The sequence below is a fragment of the Geotrypetes seraphini genome, chromosome 2 (genome assembly GCF_902459505.1).
Source record: "Geotrypetes seraphini chromosome 2, aGeoSer1.1, whole genome shotgun sequence".
Classification (NCBI taxonomy): Eukaryota; Metazoa; Chordata; class Amphibia; order Gymnophiona; family Dermophiidae; genus Geotrypetes; species Geotrypetes seraphini.
In genome coordinates, this window is record NC_047085.1 from 268,668,873 (window position 1) to 268,687,692 (window position 18,820).

The 18,820-nt window shown below is 40.8% G+C and overlaps 1 protein-coding gene across 6 annotated transcripts in view; it reads right to left on the minus strand.

The window, feature by feature from the left end:
• The window catches only part of RECK (reversion inducing cysteine rich protein with kazal motifs), a 381,558-nt gene that overhangs the window by 95,699 nt on the left and 267,039 nt on the right, over nucleotides 1-18,820 (minus strand). For all 6 annotated transcript variants that reach the window (XM_033929631.1, XM_033929632.1, XM_033929629.1 and 3 more), the window contains exons 13-14: nucleotides 17,948-18,088; nucleotides 217-405 (exon numbers count right to left, since the gene is read on the minus strand). In XM_033929631.1, the coding sequence (XP_033785522.1) occupies nucleotides 217-405; nucleotides 17,948-18,088 (330 nt within the window). The remainder of the gene's footprint in view (nucleotides 1-216; nucleotides 406-17,947; nucleotides 18,089-18,820) is intronic.

Consider the following 18,820-nt stretch of genomic DNA (forward strand, 5'->3'; position numbering starts at 1 on the left):
GATTAAGAAAAAAACATGTTCTTGAGGTAGTCATGGTTTGTGCAATGCCTAGGTAAGAGAGGAATGGGAACTTAGGATAAAATAGTAGAGAAAAAAATTAACATTTTCTGCTGAATGAAAAGTATGTATTACAGAAATCCATCAAGTCTTTCTACTAGGTATAACACAAAAGGAACAATTTCAATATTAGGCAAATCTGAATAATTATATACTTACTTTTTTTCTGACCACCAACAAAACATGTCTTTTGAATGTCAACACAGTGCATTTCCACACAATTTTCTAGCAGCCCACTTTGTCCACAAGTACAAATTTTATAGCAACCAACTTCGCCTGTAGATGAAGGAACCTGAATGAGTGTACCTTGCCGAACAAGAAAATCTGAAGCTTCTCCCAACTTACACCCTAGATAAAACAAATATAATGGATTATAAATACATTTTTCAAAACTGATTGTTTCTCAGATAAGCCTATTTGATTTCCATAGGACAAAAATAAATGTATCTACAAGTTTTAAGGATGGCAATTCACAACCAAGATATCATATGATGCTTATAAATATGAATTTCTTGCTAACATTGCATGTTAAATATGACTATAATTGCGCCAAAAATCCTTAGGCTAGGTAAACACTTGATATTGATTATTAGGTCTTGCTTCCCGCATTTGTTCTCACATACAGGATAGCTTTCAAAACCATATCTGTGAAAAATGTGTTCTGATATTTGCAGAAAATATTTTACAAATTTGCATGCTAGATATGCAGGCAAAAGCAAGCATATACAATCTATGCATGTTTTTACCTGCAGTAAGAAAAGTTTGAAAAAGATTTAGATTTACATGAATAGGTTTGAAAATGCAAATGGATTATGTAATTTTTTCACAGAAACTAAGAAAACCTTATTGGAGGTATAAATTGTGTGCATAATTTTCATGGGGGGAATTTTCAGAACTCAAAATTCTAAGTTTAATATCTGCCCAACCACAAACAATACCAAATAGTCCCCACAATAAACTATTAATGACTCTCCAGGATCCAAAAGTTAAAGAAGTGGAGAAAAAGACCTCAGAATAGGTGCTTCAAACTATGCAACAACTGCATCAATTATATGCTCACAAAAAAATTAAGAGCTCTAATAGTGCTCAAAATCAAACTCAAAAATTACAAAAATCACATTAACAAACTGCAGAGACCACAACAGTATTAAAAAACTCAGAAGTATAAGGTAAAGTACCATCTATTAAAATGTCATTCTAAATTTATAAACCACTTATTGGAATCTTGAACCTTGCCACTTAAGCTGAAGGTTTGAGAATTCTAAGTTCCAGACCAGGGCTTTCTGTTTCGCCAAAAAACTGCATTGGGGAAAAAAGCAATAACCTTACTACTGTAAACATGCAAACTCCACGGTTCAACCGTACCTCGCATATTTGTGCAGTTTTGGTCACCACATTTCAAAAAAGATCTTGCAGGATTAGAAAATGTATGAAAAAGGGCAACAAAAATGATAAAGAGCTAGGGCTCTTCAGCTTGAAGAGGAGACAGATATGATAGAGGTTTATAAAATACTAAATGGAGTGGAATGAGTAGGCATGAATTTCATGTTTACTCTTTCTAAAAAATACAGACTAGGGGCATGCAATGAAGCTACTAAGTAGTAAATGTAGACAAATTAAAGAAAATATTACTTCATTCAATGTATGATTAAACTCTGGAATTTGTTGCCAATGAATATGGTAAAGGCAGTTAGCTTAGCAGAGTTTAAAAAAAGATTTGGACACACACCTAAAAGAAGCTCCTAAGCCATTATTAAGATGGACTTAAGAAAATTCACTGTCTATTCCTGGGATAAGCACCATAAAACTTGTGTGAGGATCTTGTCAGGTACTTTTGATCTGGATTGGTCATTGTTGGAAACAGGATACTAGGCCAGATAGACCCTCCATCTAGCCCTATATGACAATGCTTATGTTTTTATGTTCTTACGTGTTTTAACAAATTAAAAACAACAGGAAAAGAACTCCAAAATTTAACAGCATCTACCAAATATCAAGTCTTTCACGTTCAGCACTGAATTCTAATCCTGCTCTCCTAAAATCAGGCCTTGGATACTGGATGGAGATGTCAACAGTACCCTGGAACTAGAGCAAGTCCTAGCCATTTGCCACTCAGGCTGAACAAAAGACCATTCCTGTAATGGAATAAAGCAACTGATTTCCACTGAGGCCTTCTGTCTCCTGACTTGTGGTTTCCAAAAATATAATAGCCATAATGGATCATACCAATAGTCCATCTAGCCCAGTATCTTGTTTCTAACAGTGGCCAATCAGTTCACAAGTACCTGATAGAAACCCAAATAGTAGCAACATTCCTTGCTATCAAACCCAGGGCAAGTAGTGGCTTCCTAATGTCTGTCTCAATAGCAGACTATGGACTTTTTTCTCCAGGAACTTGTCCAAACCTTTTTTTTAAACTCAGCTACACTAAACACTGTACCACATCCTCTGGCAACAGGTTACAGAACTTAACTATTCATTGAGAGTGAAAAAAATGTCCTCCTATTTGTTTTAAAGGTATTTCTATATAAACATAGCTAAATTGTGAGCCCGCTGGGACAGATAGGGAAAAAACTTAAGAGTACCTAATTTTAAAACTTGTACACTGCCTTGGATGAATCTCTTCATAAATCCCAATAAAATAAAATAACTTCACTGAGTGCCCCCTAGTCTTTGTGATTTTTGAAAGCATTAAAAATTCATATTTCACTTTAACCTGTTTTACACTACTTAGGATTTTGTAGACCTCAATCATATCCCCCCCTCAGCCATCTTGTATCCAAGCTGAAGAACCCTAACCTCTTTAGCCTTTCCTCATATGCATCATCTATTCTCTATCATTTTGGTAGCTCTTCTTTAAACCTTGTCCAATTCTGCTATATCTTTTTTGAGGGACAGCAACCAGAAATGAATGCAATACTGAAGGTGAGGTTGTACCACAGAGCAATATAGAGGCATAATAATATTCTTGGTCATAGTTACCATCCATTTCCTAATAATTCCTAGCATCCCGTTTGGCTTTTTGGCTGCTGGCACACACTGGGTGGAAGATTTCAGTATATTGTCTACAATGACATCTAGATTTTTTTCCTGGGTGCTGACTCCTAAAGTGGACCCTAGCATCTGGTAACTATGATTTGGATTATTCTTCCCAAGGTGCATCACTTTATATTTGTCCACATTAAATTTCATCTGCCATTTAGATGCCCTGTCTTCCAATTTCCTAAGGCCCTCCTACAGTTTTGCAGAGTCCACGTGTTAACAACTTTGAATAGTTTCATATCATCTGCAAACTTAACTGCCTCACATCATTCCAATTTCCAGAAGATGTTAATTCTGCTAATTTTGACACAAGAAGGACTAAGCTTCCACTAGGGATTCCATAAAGAGGGATTCCATAAAGAGGTACCAGTACTTCCTTGGCAAACTCAAACATAAGGGGGATAGATACACTTTTCCAACTGAGATACAAAAATATTTCTTCCATGTTAATGTATAGCACTATGTGCATCTGGTAGTGCTATAGAAATGATAAGCAGTAGCAGAAGTAGATTTTAGTTTGAGGGTCTTGTAGACACAGCCTCAGAGATTACCCTGAAGGACTTTTCAAGTGACTTGAGGCCTTTTTAGGAGATTCTGGTGCTTCACAATTAGCACTCTGTGATATCAAACTTGTGATGTATGGTGATCAAATCACTGAGACCACTGGTCTGATGTTCTTTCTAGCTGAGTAAGATTTTCATAATATACCTGATAATTATCACCATGTATCCTGGAAAAGAACTGCTCATTGGTAACCAGCTTCTCAAAAGGCTAAGGCCCTTCCAGGATTACATTCAGGAAGTCATCGGGACACAAGAGTCCTTGCAATGATAGTGTCTGAGATCTTAAAACAACCAAAACAATGTGACAAAGCACTGGCCATAGCCAGAAGGATGCTAGCCTGCATAGCAGGGCTAACTCAAGGCATGGACCAGGTGAGAACTGGCTCAGAGCATCAAGCCTGAAAGGAGACCAAAGCCTGCCTCACCTTGTTCCCTGTAGCGACTAACTCCTGGCTTACCAAGCATATCGTTGTCCTCCTTCAGCCAGAGTCTGACAACCCCTGATGCTCTTGTTCATCCTCTAACTTGCAAACCAGCAGTTCCTGTACTTGTCCCATATCTTTCTCTCCTAATAAGTATTTCCATGCTTTTGGTTACAATTATGCTCCTGTCCTATTGTGACTAAAAACGTACTATTATGCTCTACATCTTGACCAATTTGATCCACCCTATCACTGCGATATAGTTATGACAATGTCTCATTGGTTTGTTTTTTGTTTTACATTTGCCTTGCCAGTAGACAGTGCATCAGGGGGGTCTACATCCTCTCCCAAGCAAAGCAGCTCCAGGATCACTGGGGACCTCTTGAGCACTGCAAGCCTCAAAATTGGATAAAAACTTCGAAAATAATAAAAACTGCTCAGAGCAGACCACAAAGACACCTTCCAGCTCGCAGAAGGAAAAACTGGAGAGAGGCAATACAGCCCAATGAGGAAGAAGGCAGAACTGAAGAAAAAGTATTGATTCCTTCTGCATAACTCATGATTTGCGGGACTTAACCCACTTGTCAAAACTCATATGCTTTGTGTAACAGAAAATCATCTTTATTAAACCATTAATATGGGGTTAAGAGATAGATATTAGGCGTTACTCTATATCCAATACTATCTTCAAAGACTTTTCCAGAGGGAAAATTGTATAATCTATTTTTAAAGGCCAAAAAAGCATTATCAATCTAGGAGGGCTTAACCAGTAGCTCTCCCCCCCTTACACACACACATGCCATGTGCACATGAAACACTGACGGTTCCTGGCCAGCTATTCAGTGCAAATCTAGCATGAATCCTTAGTATCTTGGCCTATGAAGTCCATCTAAACCAATTCTGAGCCAAACTGAGGTGTATTGAGGCAGATAGAAGCTTTTATTCCAAAATTGAGAAATCCAAGATGGCTACTGCAGCAGCGATTTTAGCTCCAAAAATGGCCCGTGGGTGTTAAATAATGGGTCAAAAAATTCAGAAATAACATTTTTGAGGTGGGGGACCCTGTCCTTAGTCCCAGAAACCTTTAAAATTCACTTTTGGAGTCCCCCCATCCCCCCCCACACGTTTTCTCATAGACTGTCATAGCCTTACTCACTGTGCTATGCAGATGCTGGGAGTTGCAGAGGGCTGAAAGAGCAGCCAGAGAACTTCTGCCTCAACCCCCACCAAAACCCCCACACAAAGGCAGGGGAGGAAATGCAGTCAGCACCCGACCCTTTTGAAAAAATGCCATGGAGTCACTCAGCCTACAATCAAGTGCTCTGTGGACATAACCTAGAGCGAACCTTGCTCCCAAGGGAACGGTCCCAGAGCTCCCGGACTGAATGCAGCCTGGCCAAGTAGATGCCTTGCCAAGCAGGCTGCCTCTTGGCTACAGACCACTGCCCTCAAAGTCTGTTGTTCTCTGCAGTTAGAGATGTCCCAAAACTGGGAGCCTCTACAGCACCGAAAAACTTCATGACAAGGAAAAAAAACTTGGGATTAAATGAAAAAGAAACACGAGCAGAAAGGTGTTTTGGTCTCCAGCCTTCAAAGGATTTTATAAATCATACACACCAGTTTAAATCCAATTTGTATCTGTACTAACAAGTGCAACTGAATCAACAGTGATATAACCGTGAACCTCCACTCTGCCAAGACCATCTTAGAGAGCACATTCTAAAGCTTACAGGGAACTGAAAGGCCTTGGTAGGTCAATGTAAGCCCCTCTAAGATGGGGGTACTCCTCATCAAACTCATCTTGACAACCTCAGTCATCTGCAGGGCAGCAGTAACCCAAGAGATGGGGGAAGGAGAAACTCTACCAGCAGAACAGGGTAATGAAGGATTTCTCTCCTTCATCCAGGAAGAACATCTCTAGCAAACACCAGTGAGCAAAAATATCCACAATGAATATGCATGAGATATATTTGCATACAATGGAGGCAGTGCATGCAAATCTCTCTCATGCAAATCCATAGTAGGTATCCTAAAACCCAGATTGGCTTGAATTCCCTTAGGATTGGATTAAGAAGCCCTGGTGTAGATGCTGACACCTCATGACATTCTCAAAACAGACTACAATTACTGGCTCTTATTAAAAGGTAGAGAGTATCAACAATATCATTAAATATAATTCTACCCTATTAACAATTCTAATCAACAATCTTATGTATGATGGATCCTCAGCAGGATCCGAACATGCTCAACTTTGTCATCGCTGGCATGTTTTAAATCGGGCAGACTGACGTCAGACGCTGTAAATTGGTAAGGAGAATGAAGCCTCTGTAACATGATATATACATTAGCAGTGACGCTGACTGAAGCAAGTAGGATAGAAGTGCATCTCTCTGTTCTGCTGCAGCTCTTTTTGGATGATTAAATTTCTAAAATGAATCTTCTTTTGTAGAAATCTAAAAAAAGTGAGCAACCTTGACCCTGAGGAAGATATAGTGAAACACAGTCATGCTGGGAGAGGTGACCTTTACAATGATTTAAAGCACAGATCAGTCACTCTGAATGATTATGTATAAGTAGTATTTGAGTATAAAAAAGAAGGATGTCATTCACAATAGCCTGCTGAAGATTCATCATACAATACATAAGATTGTTGATTAGAGCTGTTAATAAGGCAGAATTATATTTAATGATATTCCCTAAACAGGGGCATGGTTTCCAGACCATGACCAGCTTCTGGGAACAGTGCTGCAAACAGTTCCAGCTTCATATACATTTTCTCAAGCCTTTTCCCTTCTCAATTACTCACTTTTCTATAAGCTAAACTGCCAGTTTCTTACCCAGTCTTATTCTGAAGAAAGGAAATGAATAAGTAGCTACTGTAAATCTCAGCCTTTGAAAAGCATGGTTTCTATTTTTCATACAGTGAAGTTACTTACCTGTAGCAAGTGCCAAGGACAGCAGACTGAATATTTTCATAGCTGGGTAATGTCATACAACTGAGCCTTCTAACATAAAATTATGAAGAAGCTTCTAACAATGATGGCCACATGTGTGGGTGCTTTCCTGCCTGACATGCAAATAGAGGTTCCATGGTCCTATAATATAGCTGATAGAATGCAACTCCAAAGGGAGGTGGGAGGGTATGTGAGAATATTTGGCCTGCTATTCTCAGAGAACACATGCTACAGGTAAGTAACTTTGCTTTCTCTGAGGACAAGCAGGCCTTCTAGACTCAAAGCTGCAAGGCTCACTGAAACAAGGCTAGGACTTAAAACATCAAGGCCAATTCAGCAATTAACTTGATCAATAAAAGCTTGCTATTATCGAAGTACAGCCTGTAACAGAATATAAAATGAGCCTAGGGAATTCTAGACACTGAACAGATTCTGTAAAACTGTTTGACCAAACTGGTTATCACGTCAGGAATTCTACTCAAGGCAGTAGTGGGATGTGAAAGTGTGGATGACCATGTTGAGTTTTGCAAATCTCCTCTATGAAGGCTGACCTCAAGAGGCACCATGGCTTTGACATGAGCCTAAACATCACCCTCAAGAGTCAGCCCAGTCTGGATATAAGTAAAGGAGATCAATCTGCTAACCAATTGGAGATAGTGTATGCCGATGGTTATTCCCAACTGATTTGGATCAAAATGTTTATGTTTATTTTATTAATTTGATGAATCGCCTATCCATAATTTACTAAGCGATTTACAATAAGATACATAAGCATTTAAAAAAATATACAAATAATATTAAGTAAAAGGTAAAAAACAGACTCATGAACAGACGAAAACAAAAACACATAATGATAAAAGGGGAAAAGTTACATAATAAATGTTTTAAAAAAGAAGAAAAGGAACATTCAAGGGAAAAAGATAAGGAGGGATGACAACTTCAATAATTAAAAGTATTTGTATTAAAGACTAAAAGCATCTTTAAAAAGACTAAAAGCATCTTTAAAAAAAGAAACAAAAAGCAGGGTGGACTGTCTATGGTCTTTAGTCTGCTCTAGATAAGGCTTGCCTGCAGTCTTGCTTTCACCAGGATGAGCATGTTGCTTTGGGAAAAACATTGGTAGAACAATTGACCAGTTATAATGGAACTCCATCACGATTTTAGAAAGGAACATTGGATGTGTACAAAGAAGCAAGAGTAGAGAGGACAGCAATTGTTGTGGGGGGACTCCATCATCAGACAAGTCGACAGCCACATAGCGGGAGGAAGACAGGATCGGTTGGTGACCTGCCTACTGGGAACCACATCGACAGGATCATCGACAGCATGGAAGAGGAAGATACGGCGGTGATGATCCATGTGGGGACAAACAATGTGAGCAACAGGAACTACAACAGGGAAGTACTTAAGAACCAGATCCGGATGCTAGGAAGGCAGCTAAAGACCAGAACGCAGAGGGTAGCGTTCTCGGAGATCCTGCCGGTACCCAGGGCCGACGAGAAGAGGCAGATGGAGCTGCAATCAGTCATCGCGTGAATGCGGCGCTGGTGTGAGGAAGGATTCCACTTCATGCGCAACTGGACGATGTTCTGGGGGAAGAGCAAGCTATTCAGGAAGGATGGACTCCACTTCAGCGGAGACGGAACAAGGTTACTTGCAGGCAATATCAAGAGAGAAGTTGAGAAGCTTTTAAACTAGGAAGGAAAAAGTCGACAGTCGACCGAGAGTCGATGATTCAGGAACTGGTATACCCAGAGGATACCCGTGCAGAAAGGCAGCGGAGAAGACTCACTGGATCATAGGCAAGACAGAAATCCTGACAGATCAAAAGGGACACAAGAGGGAAGAAAATGCAAGAAAGTAACAGGCCTCAAACTCAAGTGTATATATACGAACGCAAGGATCCTAAAGAATAAGATGGGTGAATTAGAAGCTATGGCACAAAAAGATAACCTTGACATCATTAGCATCACAGAAACATGGTGGAACGAGGAAAACGTCTGGGACACTGTACTACTAGGATAAAAGATATACCACAGAGACAGAGTGGCTCAAAATGGTGGGGGCATTGCCCTATACGTCAAAGAGAGAATTGAGTCTACCGGAGAGAACACGAAGAATAAGTTAGAGTCTCTATGGGTCAGAATTCCGGGAACAAATGGAACGGAAATGAAGATCGGCATCTACTACCGATCCCCAGGGCAGTCCAAAGAAATTGATGGAGAAATGACGGACGAGATTAAACACAACTGCAAGGGAGGCAATGCAGTTATCATGGGTGACTTCAATTATCCGGGGATAGACTGGAATCTAGGCACCTCCGGCTGCGGTAAGGAGACCAAGTTCCAGGATTCTGTAGGCAATTGCTTCCTGGAACAATTTGTCAAGGAAAATACGAGAGGAAACGCAACTCTGGATTTAATTCTAGATGGACTATGAGGACCTGCGCAAGGTGTAGAAGTAGAGGGGACACTGGGAACCAGTGATCACAATATGATCCACTTCGACCTGGACATGGGGCGAAACATCGATCCAGAACAACGGGCATGGCGCTGACCTTCCGAAAAGGGAATTACAAAGGGATGAGACTCATGGTGGGGAAGATTAAGAAAAGGATAAGCACTGTAAAGACACAAGAACAAGCATAGTCCCTTTTTTTTTTAAAAATTTATAAATTTTCAATTATACATTCAAGATAAACTTGTACAGAAAAAGGATTCATGACAAGTAATATTAAATTATATCCACCAAATACAAAATAAGTAATATTTAACATAAATCTTCTCAAGTCCTCAAATAGATCCAAAATGTAGTTCAAAAGCGAGTTTTAATAAGAAAAAGAAAATTCCTTTAAGAATTAATTCAGCTATCAAAGAGTAAGGGCATTTATATTCCATTAAGCACTCTCCTTCTCCAGGCGAGATAGCAGGCGGTATAGAGACAGGAGTTTTATAATGAATTAGACACTTACAGGGGTGTCTAAGAAAAAAAGTAGCCCCTAATGCCAAAATACCAGATTTTAACAACAAAAATTATCTTCTACGCTTTTGTGTATCCCTTGCTAAATCTGGAAACATTTGTATCTTATAACCTAGGAATTCTTTTTGCCTGTGTTTATAAAACATTCTCAGAAGCCAACTCTTATCAGGAGTAAGTGCTACTGTCAATAGTAAAGTAACTGAAACAGACATTTCTCTATCAGATGTTTCCAATAAAGTTGATATGTTCATAGGTTCTTGATTTGTTATGTGTTGATTATCCTGTATCTTACTCGGAAGGTAGTAAACTTGTGTAAATGGTGGCAATGAAGCCTCAGGAATTTCCAATATTTCTAAAAGGTATTGTATCAGCATTTCTCTAGGAGTTCTCGTAACAACCCTAGGAAAATTAATCAATCTTAGATTATTGTTCCTGGAAAAGTTCTCCAATGATTCAAGTTTCCTTCTTAGTCTTGTATTATCCTTAATCAGTGTCTCTTGTAGTTTCTTTCATGTTCCTGTGTCTTCTTGGAGTTTATTTATTGCAGAATTAGAGACATCAATCTCTTGTTTTAAATTCCTAATATCATTATCATGCTTCTTAATTTTCCCTTCTATTTGTTGGGACTGAGAATTAAAATTCTTTCCCAGGATAGTAATCAGGTCCCACAGGGATTCTAAAGTGACTTCATGGGGTTTTTGAGGTAAAGAAAATTGTAAGTTTAGTTCAATCTGCTCACCAACTGTTGTCTTTCCCTGTCTCTGCTCCAGCTGGGAAGGTCTTATTCCAGTTGTTGACTGATCCCCACTTTCCATGTTTAGGCTCCCTTGGAAAAGTTGGGAACCTGAGCTCCTGCTTTCCGACTTGATCTCTCTGGCCTCTGAGAGAGTGTTTTCCGTCTGCCGGAAGCACCCCCTCCCGCAGACAGCTAGTAATGTGAGGCTGCAAGGGAAGTGCTCTTGCATCGGGGCTCAGCGTTGTTTCCAGCCCCAAGGAGACCGCTTGCATCTCGTCTCTCTGCAGTGTTTCCAGCGGGAAAATCGCTGATGCTGCTGTCATGCCCTGCATATGTTGTAGGAGTTTGTCAATATTGCCGAGGACAGCAGGCCCAGAGCGCCACGAGGCACCAGCAGCGCTCCTGCCTCTTCTCTTCGGCATTTGCCTGCAGAATGAAGTTCTCGTCAGAAGAAAAAAGGTAAATTTTTGACAAATTCACCAGATGTTCTCTCCTTTAGCTTATGCTGCCACTATCTCGGATCGCAAACTTGCATGGCCCCTTTTTAAGAACACAGTCACCGAGGCACAAAATCTATATATATCGTGTATCGACAAGGGATCCAAGAGGAAAAAGAACAAGGAACCGGCATGGCTCACTGTAGCAACGATCAGAGACCAGAAAACTTGGTTTAAGGAATGGAAAAGGTCGAAAATGGATGAAAACTGGAAATAGCACAAACAAAATCAAAGCAGGTGCCAAAAAAGAGACTACAAGGAAAAAATAGCCAATGAGGCAAAAAACTTCAGGCCATTCTTTTGATATATTAAGACGAAACGACCCGCGAAGGAAGTGGTGGAGCCGTTGGATGACCATGGAATAAATGGAGTGCTAAAGGACGACAAAGTCATCGCCGACAAACTGAACACATTTTTTGCGTCTGTGTTTACTGAAGAGGATATATACAACATATCGGAAGCTGACAGGCTATACGTAGGAAACAAAGACGGGAAACTGAAAGGGTTGACAGTCTAGAAGAGATATGCAGGCAGATTGATAGGCTTAAAATGATAAATCCCCGGGACCAGATGGCATCCATCCGAGGGTAATCAAGGAACTGAAAAGGACTATAGCTGAACTGCTTCAACTAATAGCCAATCTGTCAATCAAATTGGGAAGGATTCTGGAAGACTGGAAGGTGGCGAATGTTATGCTGATCTTCGAGGGGTGATCGGGGAAACTACAGACTGGTGAGTCTGACCTCAGTACCAGGAAAGATGGTAGAGGCGCTGATAAAGGACCGCATCATTGAGCACCTTGACGAACACAATCTGATCAGGACCAGCAAGCACGGCTTCAACAAAGGAAGATCTTGCTTGACGAACTTGCTGCACTTCTTTGAGGGAGTAAGCAGGCAGATAGACAAAGGTGACCCGGTCGACATTATATATCTAAATTTTCAGAAGGCATTCAATAAGGTCCCGCATGAACGACTACTTCAAAAAATTGTGAGTCATGGAATCGAGGGTAAAATACTCACATGTATTAAAAACTGGCTGGCGGATAGGAAACAGAGAGTGGGAGTAAATGGACAATATTCACACTGGAAAAGCACCAGTGGAGTGCTGCAGGGTTCGGTGCTTGGGCCCGTGCTCTTCAACATATTTATAAACGATCTGGAAATTGGCATGACAAGTGAGGTGATTAAATTTGCAGACAATACTAAGTTATTCAGAGTAGTGAAGACGCAGAAGGATTGTGAAGATCTGAAACGTGACAAACACGCTCGAGAAATGGGCCACAACATGGCAAATGTGGTTCAGTGTGGATAAGTGTAAGGTGATGCATGTCGGTAACTAAAATCTTATACACAAATACAGGATGTCTGGGGCGGTACTTGGAGAGACCCCCCAGGAAAGAGACTTGGGAGTACTGGTTGACAAGTCGATGAAGCCATCCGCGTAATGTGAGGCGGCAGCGAAAAGGGTGAACAAAATGCTAGGAATGATTAAGAAAGGGATCACGAACATATCGGAGAAGGTTATCATGCCACTGTACCGGGCCATGGTACACCCTCACTTGGAATACTGCGTCCAATACTGGTCGCCATACATGAAGAAGGACACGGTATTACTCGAAAGGGTCCAGAGAAGAGCGACTAAAATGGTTAAGGGGCTGGAGGAGTTGCCGTACAGCGAGAGATTAGAGAAACTGGGCCTCTTTTCCCTTGAAAAGAGGAGACTGAGAGGGTGAGAACCACATTGAAATTCCATGACAAAGTAGAAGGTTTGATAGGGGGTTTAATCAACAAATTGAACAATTTGAACAATTAAAGGCTGTACAGAGATAGGCTTACCTCTTACACGAGAATGGTAAGCACTAATATCACTGAGATGAACCCTTACAGAGTTGGCTTTCAAACCACACTCAGAGAGATGCAGGAGGTATTCAAGTAGTTTTTGTATAGGACAAACAAAAGATCTAGAGGCTTGCCCTCACACCAGATGGCAAATCTCTTCCACTTGAAAGAGTAGCATCACTTAGTGGAGTTTTCCTGGAAGCAAGCAAAATTCTGGAGACACCCTTAGACAGGCATAGAGATGCAAATTCTATGTTCTCAATATCCAGGCTGTGAGTTATGAGGGTTAGAAAAAAGTCCAGCCTTTAGGGTTCTTTAGAACAGTGGTCCTTTTTTTAATCTTTATTAATTTTTTAAAACTAATACAAAGTGCCAGGAATTATACAGACATTAATAATCAAAATAAGCACTTATATTCAATATCCCTCCCCTCCCATCCAACATATTTAATCAAAGAATAAACCAAAAATCCCCCCCATCCACCCTATCCTGGATGTGTATAAAAATAAACAAAAATTAAAACAAAAGACAACTATAATGGTCCTTAACCCTGTTATGGGAGACTCCAGCCAGTTGGGTTTTCAGGAAATCCCTAATGAATATCTATGAGAGAAATTTGCATATTATGGAAGAGACAGGCAAGCAAATATGTCTCATGCATATTCATTAAATAACTCAAACTATAAAACCAGCTATTTAGGTAATTAATACCAACAAATATTATTTTAATCAACCATTTTAATTTGTCTACCACATATTTTATCTTTAAGATTTCATAATACATACTTTTCACAGGTTACAAATAATTTATATATAAATATTCAATATCTTTTAGTTAGTGAACCAAATCCCAATACCATACATCAATAACTTACATACACACCCATCACCATTCACACACACGCTACAATCAATGTGATCACTTATATTCAAAACTGAATCTTAATTCATTAAACCATGTATATCAAGTCAGAGGAGTTTCAATCAGGAAGTTGCATTACAGTTTAATAAAAGTTAAGTCTTGTGTAAGGCTGAATGCTTTTCTAATTTGAGAACAGGAAAATCGTGAAGACAGAGGGGATAGCCAGATGCGAATGAAGATAAAAAATTGATGATTAACTGTTACTGAACTGTAATGCAACTTGCCTGCTAGGTAAATGGCCTGAAAGACCATCCCGTGAGGGAGAAGCCATTGCCACATCCCTACAGCCTCCTGACACACAGAAACATGATGGCAGATAAAGGCCAAATGTACCCCCACTGCTTGTTCATATAAACATGGCAACCTGTTTGTTCACCTTTAGAGTGTTCCAAATAGCCCTTAGCTCCAGGATATTGATGTGGAGATCTGTTTCCTGAGCTGACCATTTCCTCTGAGTGTGAAGTCCATCTACATGATCTCCCCATCCCAAGTTGGATGCATCCCTCAGTAACACCTTCTGAGGTGGTGGAATTTGGAATGGAAGTCCTAGGGTCAGATTGAATCAAACAGTCCCCCAGAGAAGAGAATTGTCTCAAATCTGATGTTATTGGAAGACATCTGTCATATTCCCAGAGGTCTGAGACCAATGGGAAGCTAGGGTCCACTGGACTTCTCTCAAATAGAGATATGCATGGTATAACATGCACTGTGGAGGCCATATGGCCCATCAAGCGCAACATGTGATGAGTTGTGATCTACTCACTGCTTTGGACATGCAAGACTAGAGTCATTAAGGAGTCTGCTCTTGCTTGTGGCAGCTAGGCCCAAACCTACAACATATGCATCAGGGCTCTTATGTACTCCAATTGATGAAAAGGAAGCAGGTGAGACTTGAGGTAGTTTATCATAAACCTAGTAGCTCCAGCACCCAAATAGTTTTGAGCATGGACTGCGAAGCTCCTTCCTGAGTCATGCTCTTCACTAGCCAGTCATTCACATAGGGAAACATATATACCCCCAGTGTGAGTAGTAATGCTGCTGCTACTACCACCGATAGACATTTGATAAATAACCCTGGCAGCTGATCTGAGACCAAAAGGCAGAACGTGGTACTGGTAGTGGTGTTTTCCTGTTCAAAATTTGAGATACTTCCTGTGACTGGGAAGTATTGAAATGTTAAGGTAGGCATCCTTCAAGTCCAGAGAGCATAGCCAATCCCTTTCCTGAATCATTGGAAGGAGAGTGGCAAGGAAATCATCTTGAACTTGTCTTTGTCTAGGAATTTGTTCAGGGCCCTTGGGTCTAGGATGGGATGAAATCCCTTCATTTTTTTGGGCATGAGAAAAAACTTAAATCCCTTCCCTTTTTCTCCTGGTGGCATAGGCTTGACATCACATCACTGGCCTGTGAAAGAGTAGGGATTTCCTGAATTTGTACCTGCTTGTTTAGAGACAAACTATTTGAAGATCACACCAGTCAGAGGTTACAAGAGGCCACCTTTGATGGAAAAAAATTCAGCCTTCCCCACACCAGTAGGTGTCTGGGATGGTTACTTAGACTGTGCTTATGTTCTTTTGGAGCCAGTCAAAAGCTCACCTCTTGCATTGACTGAGGAGCTGCCTGGGCCTTCTGCTGACAGGGCTGATGGAGTCAGGAGAACAGAAACTGTGAATGATGGGACAGCACGAAGGAGCTGATATATATGCCTTTAAGAGTAGTAGAATCCCCTTCTATTCCCACTTGAAAACCTCCCAATGAAGGATAACGCAGCTGCAGGCTGTCGAGACAGGAATTGGATGGTGTTGGAATGCTTCCTAAGGTTAGCTTCCTAAGGTTAGCTTCTACCTTGTCCCCAAAAAGATTGTCTTCATGACAGGGAACATCTGTAGGTTCTCTTGAACTGCATGTTTGAGGTCAAAGACATGTAGCTTTGAGAATCTGCGCTTCCCTACACTTACAGTGGAGAGTCTAGACCCTAAAAGTATCATAAGCTCTCCTAGCCATATACTTCCAAAACTGCAGCAGCTTTTTGACCAGGAGGAAGAAGAATTAATGTACTGTGTACCCAAAACTTCAAGTAAATGCTTATGTAGAGCTGGTAGGAATGGATGAAATAAATAAGCATTAAGGCCTGAAAAGTCTTCTGCCCAAATGAATAAACAATAAATAATCCAAAGTCCTGGCCTCTCTACCTATGGGAGCTGAGGCAAGAGTTCTGGAGCTTTTGGCTCATTGGAGAGTGAATTCTACCACCAAAGAGTAGTGAGGAAATTGAAAAAGAAAAACCTGTACGGTAGGGCACAAGTTTGCATGCGAAAAGCAGAGGTGATGAGGTGAGAGAACAACCGAGCATGCCCTTTCTGCTCCATAAAAAATGAAGACAAAGACCTGTGCTCATTCGTTGGGCAGGAAGGCACCCGCACATGCACAGTACAGCACAGCATGGCTAGAAGCTTCCACATTATTTTATGCTAGCAAACTCTGGTGTCAGGCTCTGTCAGATGATATCACCCAGCTGTATGAATAGAAGACCTGCTTATCCTTAGAGATTACCATGATCCCAAGGCTTTTCCAAAATTATCTACAAGTACACACCAAAGCTTGGTCTGCACAGACAAAAATACTGATATCATCCATGTAGAGTGAATACTTTACTAATCTTTCCTGGGTTTCTGGTACTTTGATTCCTCTGATTCCCATTTGCTATATGTATTGTTCAGGTTTGGGGGTCTCGAGTGGACAGGAAAAGATCTTACAGAATTACAGAGATAAGCTTTCAACTTAACACACTTCAGTGAATAAGCCACAATATTTAAAGTAATTTTGTCCAACATTCTGGCCCATCGAAAGTTTCTATCTGACCTGAATGGAGTAATACCTTCTTTTATTCATTCTTTGTGCCAGTATCATGAGCAATTTTTGAATCTGCAGATTGGCACTTCCTGGCTACTCATCTGCTTTGAAGTAGCAAGGAAACAAAGTACTCTTATAAGCCCTGAAATGTGTAAATTATTACAATGATTTCATCTTTTTAAAACAAAGAAAATGGCAAGGGGCAGATTCAGCAGAGGCTTCGACGAAGCCAAAAGTTGGCACATGTCAGAGCACTGCTATCACAAGAGATGCTGAGTAAAAGAGGAGCCTGAAACAGAGTTGCTGTCGACAGAGGTGGAGAGCCTAGCGTTCACTGAGCTTGCGCTTCTTCTTCTAGAGATCTGTGGAGAGAGGAAAACAGAGGGGCAGGGGAGAAAAAAATGGAACTGCCTCTATGCTGCTGGAGAAGGAAGACAACAAGAAATACAGAAGCATTGAATATAATGATAGCTAATGACATTATGGTCCAGCTAGTTGACCCACATTAAGTTTCATCTCACAGGACTCTGTATGTAGATATTAAGCATTCAGTACCTGGCTCTCCAGAGTAGCTCCATCTTACTTATGTCATTTGGAGGTATAAGCTCAAACATGCATGCTAGCTTGTCACCCCCCCCAAACTCCTCCTTAGCTTATTTGAGAACTGGTATGCTTGAATTCTAGTTCCAGCCAATGGATATTACTAATGAGCAATGGCTTGAGATCTTAAGAGCTTGAAACTAGAGAATGACACGGGGACAAATTTTTCCCCATTCCCTAAGGAACTCAATTTCCCTGTCCCCGCAAATTTTGTCAGTGTCACTGTCCCTGCCCCGTTCATGTAAGCTCTGCCTTAACTACACAAGCCTTGAACACTTATGATTTTAAGGTGTTTGAGGCTTGGGCAGATGAGAACGGAGCTTGCAGGAATGGGGCAGGGACAGGAAAAGAACTTGATGGGGCAGGAAAACGAGTTCTCGTGGGGATGAGGAAAATTTGTCCCCATGTCATTCCCTACTTGAAACTGTGCTTATCCAGCATTACTAGCCTGGGCAGGTTCAGAAGTAGGAAAAATTCTTACCTTGAATACAAAAATATGGAAGGCAAGATTCCACGGGCTGGCATCCTTTTCGGTTAACTTCACATAGCTGATTAGCTGGACAAGGATTTGGATTACATGGGTGAGTAACATCTTCCACAATAGTATCTAAAGGACTTGAATCTGGAAAAAAGTTTACAAATTTAAGGATAAACAACTATAAATAAGTATACTTATAACTAGTGGCAGGGAGAGTGAGCAATCCCCAGACATACAAGGATTGTCAGTGAGTCAGCCCTGCCACTATTCATAGAACCAGCAGAACAGACCCTGTGCAAACAGAGGTAGTTCCAGCAGACAGAGAAAATCCTGGAACTAGCATTTATTTGCCTTTAAACAGCCATACTGAAGGACAACTAACAGAGACAGGTTTTACACCCACTTCTAAGACTGCTATTTGCAGAGGGGGTGGGGGTAGATCTCAGCACACAGCAGAGAAACTCATTAAGCAATCTGCTAAGAAGCCAAAGAGAGAGATAGGTTGCTCAGCTCTGCAAAATAAAGGCAGGGAGTTTTCACTGCTAGGGAGGATTGTCCATGGGCAGGATTCAAAGCAGGACGCAGGATTGAGCAAAAGCAGCAGGAACCAATGAGGCACCTAAAGGACAGCACAGGAAAGCAAGTGAACTTAGTAGAGAATGACACGGTGACAAAATTCATCACCGTTCCCGTCCCCGCGAATAACCGCGGGAAATAATCCCATGTCATTTTCTAGTGTCTATTTCAACTTCGGTCCTTCTACACCAGCATTCTTCAAAGCAAAGCTTGCGGGTCAGTGGTTGTGCCCAATTATACTCTGATTCTTCCCTCTCTCCTTAAAGAATGGCATGAAGATGGTTTCCCGCGGTTATCCGC